The sequence below is a fragment of the Molothrus aeneus genome, chromosome 20 (genome assembly GCF_037042795.1).
Source record: "Molothrus aeneus isolate 106 chromosome 20, BPBGC_Maene_1.0, whole genome shotgun sequence".
NCBI lineage: Eukaryota > Metazoa > Chordata > Aves > Passeriformes > Icteridae > Molothrus > Molothrus aeneus.
Window position 1 is genome coordinate 729,789 of NC_089665.1, and position 12,211 is coordinate 741,999.

A 12,211-nucleotide genomic window follows, 5' to 3' on the forward strand; every position below is an offset into this window, starting at 1 on the left:
CTATACAGAGGGACTCGCTTCTGACAGACTAATAAAGGACAAGTTTTTAAAGGATTCTGGCTCCAACCTGTGTCCCACGTCCGTGACCCGTCCCCGTGGCGGTGGCAATGATGCAGGGGCTCACCCCAGCCCGTGGCACTGCACCAGCCTGGAAACGTGCTGGGTCCTTGCTACAGGGCTGCTGCTTGTCCCAGTGCATGGTAACAGCGCTAGGACACACGGGAGGGGCGGGGGGACAGCTTTGGCTCTAGGGGTCGCCTCTGCCTTTTCCCACAGTGACAAGCCAGGGTCCCAGGGGCGGTCTGTGCCCTGGCCTGAGGTGTTGGGGACATCTCTGCCCTGTCCTAGTGTGCCAGCCTCAGAACCCATTAAAAGGTCTTTGCTCTGACTCACCGTGGGGGCCTGGAGGTGCAAGAAAATTTCTTGTGCCGCGGTGACAGCTTGGGGACCAAGGAGGCTGTGCCTGCCCTTGGTGACATCCCAGGGGGTGACATCCATGTGCCATCCATGTGCCATCCCATGGTAACACTGCAGGGAATGAAGGGGACATCCATAACCTATCCCACAGTTACAAGCCCAGGAGCCAGGATAAGGTCCATGCTCCTTGCCATGGTGGTGGCCCGGGGATGCAGGGAGATGTCCGTGCTCTATCCCGGGGTGACAGCGCGAGAAATGAGAGAGACACCCATGTGATGCCCCACGGTGACATCCCGGAGCAAATGGGAACGCCTGCGCCCTGACCACAGTGACGGCCTGGGGCACGACGGGACACCCGTGATGGCCGTAGTGGGTATGGCGACACCCGTGCTCTGCACATGGGGCTGGCCTGGCATAGCTGGGGACACCGCGGAGTGTAGGGACACCCGTGATGGCCAGGGGAGGGTGAGAGGACGGCGCCATAGGCCCGCGAACCGCGCATCCCGCCGGGCCCGATGGCGCAGCCCGAGCCTCGCCCCCGGCCCCGACCGCGACCATTCATCGCCAGTCCCTGCCGACCACGCCCACCGGGCCACACCCACACTGGCCCCGCCCCGCCCCCGCCCCGCCCGGCCCCGCCCCGTGCTCCCGCGGCCCCGCCCCGCCCGGGCCGCGCAGGCGCGGTGCAGGCGCCGCGGTGCCGCCCGGAGCCGCAGCGGCAGCGGCAGGGCCGGGGGGGCCCGACCGGGGCTGCGCCCGCGCGGGGACCGCCACAGGCCCGGCCACCGCCTCCGCCACAGGCCCGGCGCGGCGCGGCGCCGGCTGCGCGCCTGCATGAGGTTGATGCTGCTGTGCTGCACCTGGAGGGACGAGCCTATGGGAGAGGACGAAGGTGCGTGACCCCCCCGAGCCCCCCCGGCTGACTCAGCGCTTCCTCCGCCGCTCGGGCCCCGGGACCCCCCAGCCCGGCTCCTGCGGACCCTCCCGCCGACCCGCAACCCCCCGCATCCTGCCCGCATCCTCCCCGCAGCCCCCGGCCTCCCCACTGTCCCCGCGCCCCTGCATCCTCCTCGGCATCTCCATCCCGCACCCCTGCACCCCCAGCACGCCCCCTGCACTCCCCACCCAGCCCGCATCACCCCTGCAGCCCCAAATGTCCCCGTGTGCCCGCATCCCCCCCTGCATCCCCCACTGCATCCCTCTCTGCTCTGCGTCCCCCTTGCACCCCGACATTCTCGGTCCCCCCATCCAGCCTGTACCTCCCCACAGCCCCTCTGCATCCCCCTCTGGAACGCCCGTCCCGCACCTTACATCCCCCGTGCCCCCCACACGTCCCCTGCACTCCCCAGCCATCCTGCATGCCTCTTGCACCCACAAATCACCCCCTGTACCTCTCACTCATCCAGCTCACAGCACCTACTGCATCCTCCACTGCACCCCACCCTATCTCACTCCCCCGGCCTGCATCCCCCTGCACCCCATCCAGCCTGCATCCTCCCTGCACCCCAAATGTCCTCGTGCAGTCCCTGTTCACCCTGCATCCCCTCTGCACCCCCAGATCTTCCCTGTTCCCCTCCAGTTCAGCCTCCATCCCCCCATTCTTCCTTGTACTGCCACCCAACTGCACTTCCCCCTGCACCCCCAAATCTCCCCCATCCTCCTTGTCAAGAACTGTGCAGTCAGCCTGCATCCCTGTCTGCACCCTCCCAGCACCCCACATCTCCTGCTGCCCCCCTGTCCAGCCTGCATCCCCTCCTGCACCTCCACATCCCCCCTGCACCCCCACACCTCCCCATCTCCCCCTGCACACTCTGTGTGCCCCTCCTGCACCCCCCATCCCCTCCAGCCTGCATGCCTCCTGCACCCCCCAATCCCCCTGCATCCCTCCTGCACCCCCAGATCCCTGCTATGCCTTCCTTCCCCCCTGCGCTCACTGGGCCCCTCATACCTCCCCACACACCCCAAGAACTTCCACCCCCCTGCAGCCACCCTGCACCCCTCTGTGTGTCCCCCCTTCATCCCCCATTCTGCACCCCCTGTGTTCCCCCACGCACTGTGCATGCTCTCTGCACCCCTCTGTCCCCCCATTCATCCCCCAGCACCCCTCCAGCATCCCCCTCTGTCCCCCCATTCATCCCCCAGCACTCATCCAGCATCCCTCTGTGTCCTTCTGCATCCTCCATCACCCGCTCTGCACCCCTTGTGTCCCCCATTGCACTGTGCCTGCCCCAGTACCCACTCTGCACCCCTCTGTGTGTCCGCCGTTCATCCCCCACCCTGCACCCCCTGTGTCCCCCAGGACCTCCCAGCACTCATCCTGCTGTCCCCCCATGCACCCACCACCTGTCCCACACCCCACCATCCTCCCTGGATCCCTTGGTGCACCCATCCTGCCCCTCTTCACCCTCCCTACACTCTGTGCCCCCATCCTGCCCCCTCTGCTCCCATCCTGCACCCACCATGTGCCCCCATCGTGCCCCCTCTGCTCCATCCTGCACCCACCTTGTGCCCCCATGGCACCCCTGCCCTGCTGCCAGCCCTGGGGCCATGGGTGCCACGACCTTGACCCGTCCGGGGATCAATGAGTGGGGGATGGAGATCACCCCCGGGCACAGGGATTTCATCGGGCTGGCTGGCGGGGTGACAGCGCTGTCCCCTCGTGTTCCCCGCCTGCAGGGAGCGACCTGCCGGTGTGTGCGAGCTGTGGGCAGGGCATCTACGATGGGCAGTACCTGCAGGCACTGAAGGCTGACTGGCACGCCGACTGCTTCAGGTGGGACCCGCCAGGGACAGCGTGGACGCTGGGGACACCGGCATGGCATCAGGGGCATCGGGATGGATGGTGTCATGGACACTGGAATGGATAGCCTTAGGGACACTGGGATGGCATCAGGGACAGTGGGATGCTCTGCAGGGACAAGGACAGTGCTCCCTCCCGTTCCAGCCGTGGCAGGGACAGGCGTGGCTGTGGCTCCTGGCACCCGTGGGGGTGCTCCGGCCGAGGCCAGGTCTGGCAGAGGGCTCTGCTGCCTGTCCCTCGCTGTCCCCTCCTGCCGGGTGACAGGGCGCGTGTGGCTGATGTCACCCGCCCCCCTCCCTCCCAGTTTCCTCTTTCACTCGAGCCCTCCCGGCAGCTCCAGCTGTTGGAGTCCCGAGAAGGAGAAGGAGAAAGGGCCCGGCTCGGGGGGCACAGGGGTGCCCGGGACCTGACAGGGTTCCCTGCGGGGCTGGGGGTGCCCAGGGTTGTCCCCGGGGTGTGTCCCTGTCGGTGGAGGAGGATGCTGGCGGCGGTGCTGAGGAAGAGCCGCGTCCTGAGCGCTGGAGCCAAGTGAGTGGGAGTGGGATTGAAGTGGGAGCGGGTCAGGACGGGCTCTGCAGGGAGCTCCGGGGGGCTCAGCCTGTGTCCCCCATGCTCGGCTCCCCCTCTCTGGGCCGTCAGCCAGAGCAAAGCCACTGCGGGGCCGCAGCTGGATCCGGTCCCCCCGGATAAGCGGCTTCCGGCAGCGCAAGGCTTGCTGAAAGCCTTCCTCCTCTTCTCCCTCTCCCCTTCTCCCTCTCCCCCTCCCCTTCCCCTTGTGCTACGTTTCCCCCTCCTTTTCCCTCTCCTTCTCCCCCTGCTGCTCCTCCTCCCCCTCCTCCTCCTCTCCCTCCTCCTCCCCGCCCCCAGCCCAGGGGAGGTTTCGTGCTGCGCCATCGGAGGGGGAGTCCTCGCGCGGTGACGTCATGGGGTGGGGAAACTCCGCGCCGTGACGTCACCGCTGGTTGGTATTCCACCTGCGTGGCCGGGGGCGGGGGGGGGGGACTGCGACAGTCCCCGGGCACCCGCTGGCATCCCCTGCAGAGTATCCTGCAGCAACCCTGCACCCTACAGCACCCTGGTGCTGCAAACCCCCGCAGGAAATCCCCTACAGCTCCCCCTGCACCCTCTCAACCCCCTCCCCAAGAGGATCTCCCGCCTTGCAGCACCCTGCACCCCTCCCACAGCATCCCCTGCACCCATTCAGCACTCCCATGTAGAAAATCCTCTATGTCTCCCCTTCTGCACCCCCCAGCCACTCCCACACCCCACACAAATCCTCTCTGGTACCCCTGTCCCCTCCTGCACAGTCTGATGTGCACCCCTGGTGCTGTATCCCAAAACTGACAGGCCCCTCTGCAGCCCTGGGCACACCCTGCTGTTGTCACCCCCTGCACCCCCCCAGCAGCTCCCCATCCCTGTGCCCCTTGCAGATTTTCCCAAGGCTGGCATGTCCCTGATCAGGCTGGCACATCTGTCACCAGGGTGGGACATCTCTCTGTGTATCTGTGACCAGGCTGGCACATCTGTGGCCAGGCTGGGACATCTCTGTGTGACTGTGCCAGGCTGGCACATCTGTGGCCAGGCTGGGACATCTCTGTGTGTCTGTGCCAGAGACACACACAGACTGGCACGTCTGTCACCACGGTGTCATGTCCGTGGCAAGTCTGGCACATCCCCGTGTGTATCCAGGGTGAGGGATGTCCAGGCTGGCACGTCCCTCACCAGGCTGGCACATCCCTGTGTGTGTCTGTGACCAGGGTGGGACATCCCTCTGTCCATGATTAGGGTGACATGTTCCTCTGTGCACCCATGACTGGGCTGTCACATCTGTGAGCAGGGTGACAGACCCATGACCAGGGTGGGACTTCCCTCTGTATGTCTGTGACCAGACTGGCATGTCCCCCTAGTCATGGATAGAGAGACATGCCCTTCTGTGTATCTGTCACCAGGGTGGGATGTCCCTCTCTCTGTGACCAGGCTGCCACGCTTGTGACCAGTCTGTCTCATCCCTCTGTAAGCCTGTGCCAGGCTGGCACGTCTGTCACCAAGGTGGCATGTCTGTCACCAGTCTGGTACATTCCTCTGTGTGTCTTTGTCCAGGCTGGCACATCCATGCAGAGCTGGCGCTTCCCTCCTCATGCCTCTCCCTGCCCCATGTCCCCTCCCTTGTCCACCCCAGTGTCCCCACGTGTCCCTGCAGCCCCAGCCTGCACTGTCACACCCCTGCAATCACCTGCTGTCACCCTGGGGATGGTGACACATTGATGCAGTGGCCCTGCAGCTACATAGGCAGTGAGGGAAGCAGCTTGCCCAGAGAGCTGTGGAGTGGGCGAGCACTGGCTGTGCCCCGGGGTGACAGTGGGGACGAGGAGACAAGGGTGTCCCTGTCCCTGTCCCTGCCGCAGGTGCTGTGAGTGCGGGGCCTCCCTGTCCCACCAGTACTACGAGAAGGATGGGCGCCTGTACTGCAAGAAGGATTACTGGGCACGCTTTGGGGAGCTGTGCCACGGCTGCTCCGAGCAGATCACCAAGGGGCTGGTCATGGTGAGCACCATGGGGTCCCCAGGGGTAGGACATGGAGCCTTGTGCCATGGCTGAGCTCCTGGGGAGCAGGGGAGGGGGGAAGGGGTGCAGACCCCCAGCACCACTGGGTAATTCAGAGGTGTCCTCTATGTTTTAGAGGACCCTGGAGGGCCTTGCTTGGACTGGAGAATGCAGGGGAGAAGCTCAGGGTGGTGGGAGATGTTCCTGCAGCCACCCCCAACTTGGTGGCACTTCTGTCCCCACCATCCCACAGCTCAGCCTGCCCTACCCGCAGCCCCAGTGCACCCGTGGGTGCTCCCAGGCCCCTCTGAGCCCTGGCCCTGCCCTCGGTGCCTGGACAGGGGGTCCCGGGGCTGATGGCATTGCTCACAGGTGGCCGGGGAGCAGAAGTATCACCCCGAGTGCTTCAGCTGCCTCAACTGCCGCGCCTTCATCGGGGACGGGGACACGTACGCGCTGGTGGAGCGCTCCAAGCTCTACTGGTACGTCTGCTCTGGGGAGGCCGGGGGGACGTGTCCCGGCACCCCCACCCACCCTCCTGTCTGCTCCCCACAGCGGCCACTGCTACTACCAGATGGTGGTGACACCGGTGATCGAGCAGATCCTGCCAGACTCCCCGGCCTCCCGCATCCCTCACACCGTCACCCTCGTGTCCATCCCCGCCTGCTCCGATGGCAAGCGCGGCTTCTCCGTCTCCATCGACCAGGGCTGCGGCACCGAGCACCCGCGCACCGTGCGCGTCCGAGAGTGCGTCCCTGTCCCCTCTGCCGCCGTCCCCTCCCCAGGGCTGGGGCTTCCCGTGCCCCTTCTGCCCCTGGGATCCATCCCAGGGACACCTTTTGGGGTGGGAGAGGAGGGGCGGTGCTGGGTTGTCTGCATTGTCCAGGGATTGCCTGTAGGGACCGTGGTGGCGTGTCCCCAACTGCAGGGGGGTTTGTGGAGGCCATGCTGGCATTGCCTTATATGCCTGAGTGGGTTCTGGGTACCATGCATGTCCCTGTGTGGTTGAGGTGGCTTGTGGAGACTGTGCCAGCATGTCCCTGTCCAGGAGGTGACAGTGGGATCTGACACACCCACTGGGAGTGCCCTAGTACACCCCCCTGATGGTGACAGTGTCGGGGGTCTGACCCCACTGTCCCCACAGGGTAGACCCGGACTGCATCAGCCCTGACATGAAGAACTCCATCCATGTTGGTGACCGCATCCTGGAGATCAACGGGACCCCCATCGGCCATGTCCCCCTGGACGAGGTACGGTCCCCCTGTCACACCCCAGCCAGTCCCACTTCCGCCATGTCCCCAAACCCACCCCATCGCCATTTCCCTCTGCAGATCGACCTGCTGATCCAGGAGACGAGCCGCCTGCTGCAGCTAACCATCGAGCACGACCCCCACGAGCCCCTGGGCCAGGAGCCAGGGCTGGCAGGCAGCCCCCTGCCCGCCCTGGGCAGTCCCCTGCGCTTGCCAGCCCCCGTGCCCTGCGGGGACCCCGCTGCCATGCGCCAGCGCGCTGTCACGTAAGGCCACCCCCTGCCCCCGCCCCTGCTGGGTGCCCCCCACACGCTGAGCTCTGCTCATCCGTCGCGCAGGAGGAGCTGCAGCACGGACAAGTCCCCGGGCTCGGGCTCCGTGGGCTCTCCCGCGTCCCAGCGCAAGGACATCGGGCGCTCCGAGTCCCTGCGCGTCGTGTCCCGTGCCCACCGCATCTTCCGTCCCTCGGACCTCATCCACGGGGAGGTGCTGGGCAAGGGCTGCTTCGGGCAGGCCATCAAGGTGGGCAGGGGGCACGAGCGTGGGGGTCTCGGCTCCCCAGGATGGAGGGGGATGGCTGAGTCCCTGCGCTCCCGGCCAGGTGACACATCGGGAGACGGGCGAGGTGATGGTCATGAAGGAGCTGATTCGCTTTGATGAGGAGACCCAGAGGACCTTCCTCAAAGAGGTGAGGGTCCCCCGTCCTTAATCCCCCAGGCTGCAGGGACACAAGGGATGGGTCTGTCTGATCCTGGCCCCACGTGGGCACAACCCCTGGACAGGGGTGACCAAGCCCCGTGGGTGCAGCCCTGCCCACTGAGCCTGCGAGCAGCAGCTCTGTCAGGGGGTGTGGGAGCCTTGGGGTGTCACAGACATGGGGCTGGGGGGATCTCCTGCAGGTGAAGGTGATGCGCTGCCTGGAGCACCCCAATGTGCTCAAGTTCATTGGAGTGCTCTACAAGGAGAAGAGGCTCAACTTCATCACAGAGTACATCAAAGGGGGCACCTTAAGGAGTCTCATCAAGAGCATGGTGAGCACTGGGGAGGCACGTTGGTCCCCCACCACCCCACAGCCCCAGTGTGGCTGGGGGATCCCTCTTCCTTTTCCATTTCCTGACAAATTCCCCCTCCTGCGCCCCAGGACAGCCACTACCCCTGGAGCCAGCGGGTCAGCTTTGCCAAGGACATCGCCGCTGGCATGGTGGGTGCCACCATGGGATGGGTGGGTGGGAGGGGCACTGGTGAGCGGGGGGACCATGGCATGGGGGTGCCCCTGCTCTCAGCCCACCCTTCCCACAGGCCTACCTCCACTCCATGAACATCATCCACCGCGACCTCAACTCTCACAACTGCCTCGTGCGGGAGGTGAGTCCCACTTTGGCGCCGCCCTCCCCCAGCCTGGCTGGGGCTCTCAGTCCCTGTTGGCTCCCCCACGCCTCACCCCTCCCTGTGCCCCCCAGAACAAGAGTGTGGTGGTGGCTGACTTCGGGCTGGCGCGGCTGATGGTGGATGAGAAGAACCAGCCCGAACATCTCAAGAACCTGAAGAAACCGGACCGCAAGAAACGCTACACGGTGGTGGGAAACCCCTACTGGATGGCCCCCGAGATGATCAATGGTGAGGGGAATGTGGCCAGCCAGGGCTCTGTCCCCAGGCAGGGGATGCGTGGTGGGGCTGGGACAGGATGTGTGACATGGCCTGGCCCTGTGTCTGCAGGGAGGAGCTATGATGAGAAGGTGGACATCTTCTCCTTCGGCATCGTCCTGTGCGAGGCAAGTGCCCCTGGGGCTGGGGTCTGCCATGGGCGCTGGGGTCCTCATGGTGTTTGTGGTCACTTCCCCAAGGCTGGGATATCCCCCTTAGGGTTGGGATGTTTAGTGTCTCTTAGAGTCTTCCCCTTAGGATTGGAGACTTTTCCCTTGGACTTGGGGTCCCCCTAGGCTTTGGAGTCCTCATTGTTACCCTCCAGGGTAAGGGTTTTCCCCCTTGGGGTTGGGGTTTCCCTTTTGGGATTGAGGTCCTCATTGTGCTTGAGTTCCCCCTCTTGGACTTGGAGTCCTCCCTTGGAGTTGGGGCCTCTCTCCTTCAGTTAAGGGTCTCCCTGATGGGGTCTCTCTCTTGGGGCTGGGATTTCTTCATTGTGTTTGGGCTCCCTCCTGGGGCTTGGACATCTCCCCCTTGGCACTAAGGGGTCCCTGTTTGGGGTTGAGGTCCCCCCTTGGTGCTGAGCGCACCCGTTCCCACCGCTGCCCCCAGATCATCGGCCGGGTGAGCGCCGACCCCGATTACCTGCCCCGCACCACCGACTTCGGCCTCAACGTCCGGGGCTTCCTGGAGCGCTACTGCCCCCCTGCCTGCCCCCCCAGCTTCTTCCCCATCGCCGTCTGCTGCTGCGACCTGGACCCCGAGAAGCGGTGGGTGGTGGAGACCCCTGGGGGTCCCCAGGGCAGGGAACGGGGTGGGGACAGAGCCAGCGGAGCTGCCACGTGTCCCCCTGGTCGCTCAGGCCGTCCTTCGCCAAGCTGGAGCAGTGGCTGGAGACGCTGCGCATGCATCTGGAGATCCACCTGCCGCTGAGCTCGCAGCTGGAGCAGCTGGACCGAGCCTTCGGGGAGACGCACCGGCGGGAGGGGGCGCTGCCCGCGGCCCCGCGGTAGAGCCCCCGCCCGCACCCCTCTGCAGCCCCGGGAGAAGGAGCTGCGCTCGCCACCAGCCGCTCCTGGGGCTGCCTCACCCCGGGGCTGGATCCCCGGGCCCCTGGACGCGCCCCCGCCCCGCTGCCCACCCCGGGGAGCTGGCTCTCCCCGGGGCCGCATGGCCCTGGGCACCCCCCACGCCGTAGCTCTGACCGCCAGGACCAGCCCGGCTGGCCGCACCGCGGGGACCGTCCCCGTGTCCCCCACCCTGGCTCACCTCCCCTTTGCACAGCGGGGCTGCCCCGCCCGAGCCCCCGGGCTGCCCCGGACAGAGCCGCGGCCCTGCGGCGGTGCCTTGGCTTTCCGTGAACTTGCACTTGGACACAGGAGGGACCCCGCAGCCCCCCAGGGCACCCTCGTAGCAACGCCCTCGGCCGGCCCCTGAGGCTGCTCCCGCCGGCACCCCGGGCTCGGGGGGCTGCCGGCACCCCCGGCCGGGCTCGGGGACACCCCAGTGGCGCGGGGACAGGCACGTAGCGGTCCCTGCCGCCCCCGCGCCTCTGCTGCCCGTGCTGAGCCCTGACCTCGCAGCCCCGGGGACGTGGGGCTGCGGCTCATCTCGGTCCCCCTGCCCTGGAGGGCCCGGGGGGTTGCGCCACGCGGTGCTTTTCATGCTCTTTATTCAGGTTCATTTTTCTGTAAGATATTTAAAGAGAAGAGTTTGTATTATTTTTTCATACAACGTAGCGTTTGCCATTTGTCACTGCCTCGGTTCTGCTTTCCCAAGGGATCAAACTGTGAAGCCTCTCCGTGCACTTTTGCCCGGGAAGTCCAAGGTGACGTCCTCTGCGGAGGCGGGAAGGGAGCTCAAACTGTGATGTACCCCGAGCCGTGAGTCAATAAATCCTTCCCCGCTCGCTGCCCGGCCTGTTGGCAATCGCTCGCCTCCCCCGGGGGGCTGGGAGCTCCTGCAGAAACTGAGGCAGGAGGGGACGGTCCCTGTGCCCAGGGTGGGGCTGTGACACTGGCCGTGGTGGCACCCACCAGCTCGCTCACCCCCATGGGGGCAGTACTGTTGTCCCCCTTTGTGCTGTCCCCACCCCATTGTGGGTACCCCCAGCCCTGGGACTGGTGCCATCCCTGCTTATGTCACCAGGGCCCCCAAGTGCTGTGTCCCCTCAGTGGCCTGGTGGCCATGGCCACTGTCATGCCAGGGTGGTGACAGGCAGATGACAGAGCTGTGTGACCATTGGTGCCGAGGAGCTGATTTGCCTTTGGTGTAAAACCAGCGCCAGGGAACAAGGAGGTGGCTCATGCTGGGGTAGCCCATGGCCCTCCCGTGCTGTCCCTCTGTCCTCAACACCTCTCTGAACCAAAGTAAGGTCCCCAAGGTGGGGGAGCTCCATCCCTGGGGGAGGGCGAGCTTTGGAAGCTGGATAAGACCTGGAACCCAAAGAGCTGAGCAGGGAGTGACAGGGAAGGGATAGGACTGGGGGGATGTCCCCAAGGATGTCCCCAGTGATGCTGCAGCTGGGGAAGGAGCCCTAAAGGTCCCAGGATCCAGGCTGGAAACTCCCACCAGGAAACCTCATGGTTTATTGCTCTGGAGGGACATGGGGGGGATGTAGTGACAGTGGCACTGTCCCCCCTCCTGGAGAGGCCCCTGACTGCCTGTTCCCCAGTACCCCAGTGAGGGACAGGGACTAACACCCTGCCTGGTGTCACAGGCTGTCATGCTGCCCTTGGTGACACCACGCTGCCACTGGTGACACCCCACTGTGCTGGTTCTTTCCTCTGGGAGCAGGACACTGTCACTCCCTGGGAGCACTGGGGGGAGGGAGCCACTGTGGCCATCACACCTAGGAAACACCACTGTCCCCAGTCCCCTGCTGCCACAGGAGAGCAGCACCCCAGGAGACCCCCAGCCCTGCAGTAGGAACCCCCAAACCCATGGGACCCCCCCAGCCCCTCACCCAGCTGGGTGCAGGGATGCCTGGTGATGTCAGGGATACCACACCCACTGGACACTTGCTGGTGGCCCTTGGGGCAAGAACTAGCAGCTGGCCACAACACCAAGTGGCCACTGAGTCACCCCTGTGACCAGCAACTCATCCCAGACTGAACCACCAGCTGGGACACCCCCTCACCAGGCAGGGAGGTGGCTCTGGCACAGCCACAGTGGCCCCATGCTGTCACTGTCACCCGAAAGTTTCCTCCAGGGGTGTGCAGCATCCTGTGCCCAAATCCAGCCCCTGTCCAGCCTGGCCCAGTGCCTGTGGGAGAGGCTCATCCCATCACCAGCACCTGGCTGTCCCCTCCAGCCATCCCTTCCCAGGAGGGACAAGGCCACCCAGACCATGTCACAGGCCACCCAGAGCTGCCTCTGCATCCACTGTCTCCTCCCAGGTCCTGCTCTGTGCCCCCCAGGGATGTCTCTGGTAGGGTCCTGCCCACACCTGACCCCAGTTTGGAATGGTGGCACGTGGGGAGCCAGGTGTCCCCACCAAGGGGGTGGCCAAAGGCACCAATGGCTCTGGCAAGGACACATCTGAGAGCTCCAGCCA

The 12,211-nt window shown here is 65.5% G+C and overlaps 1 protein-coding gene across 2 annotated transcripts; it reads left to right on the forward strand.

Annotated features, from left to right (window-relative positions):
- Positions 1-1,193: 1,193 nt before the first annotated feature.
- Positions 1,194-10,567, forward strand: LIMK1 (LIM domain kinase 1). 2 transcript variants are annotated; one of them, XM_066563655.1, is made up of 16 exons: positions 1,194-1,309; positions 3,094-3,190; positions 5,623-5,761; positions 6,134-6,243; positions 6,317-6,508; positions 6,906-7,011; positions 7,093-7,277; positions 7,350-7,533; positions 7,613-7,699; positions 7,911-8,042; positions 8,153-8,212; positions 8,311-8,376; positions 8,472-8,628; positions 8,728-8,783; positions 9,268-9,425; positions 9,518-10,567. In XM_066563655.1, the coding sequence occupies exons 1-16, from the start codon at positions 1,252-1,254 to the stop codon at positions 9,666-9,668; spliced, it is 1,938 nt and encodes a 645-aa protein (XP_066419752.1). In that variant the 5' UTR covers positions 1,194-1,251; the 3' UTR covers positions 9,669-10,567. The 2 variants fall into 2 exon arrangements, with proteins under 2 accessions (XP_066419752.1, XP_066419753.1); XM_066563656.1 differs by lacking the exons at positions 1,194-1,309; positions 3,094-3,190 and adding an exon at positions 3,681-3,745.
- The last annotated feature ends 1,644 nt before the right edge of the window (positions 10,568-12,211 follow it).

Bases quoted from the DNA above. Each gene is read 5' to 3' on its own strand.
- LIMK1 (XM_066563655.1), top strand. From the start codon at position 1,252: ATGAGGTTGATGCTGCTGTGCTGCACCTGGAGGGACGAGCCTATGGGA. The intron at 7,278-7,349 runs GTAAGGCCACCC...TCCGTCGCGCAG, and splicing joins ATGCGCCAGCGCGCTGTCAC to GAGGAGCTGCAGCACGGACA. The intron at 7,534-7,612 runs GTGGGCAGGGGG...GCTCCCGGCCAG, and splicing joins GCTTCGGGCAGGCCATCAAG to GTGACACATCGGGAGACGGG.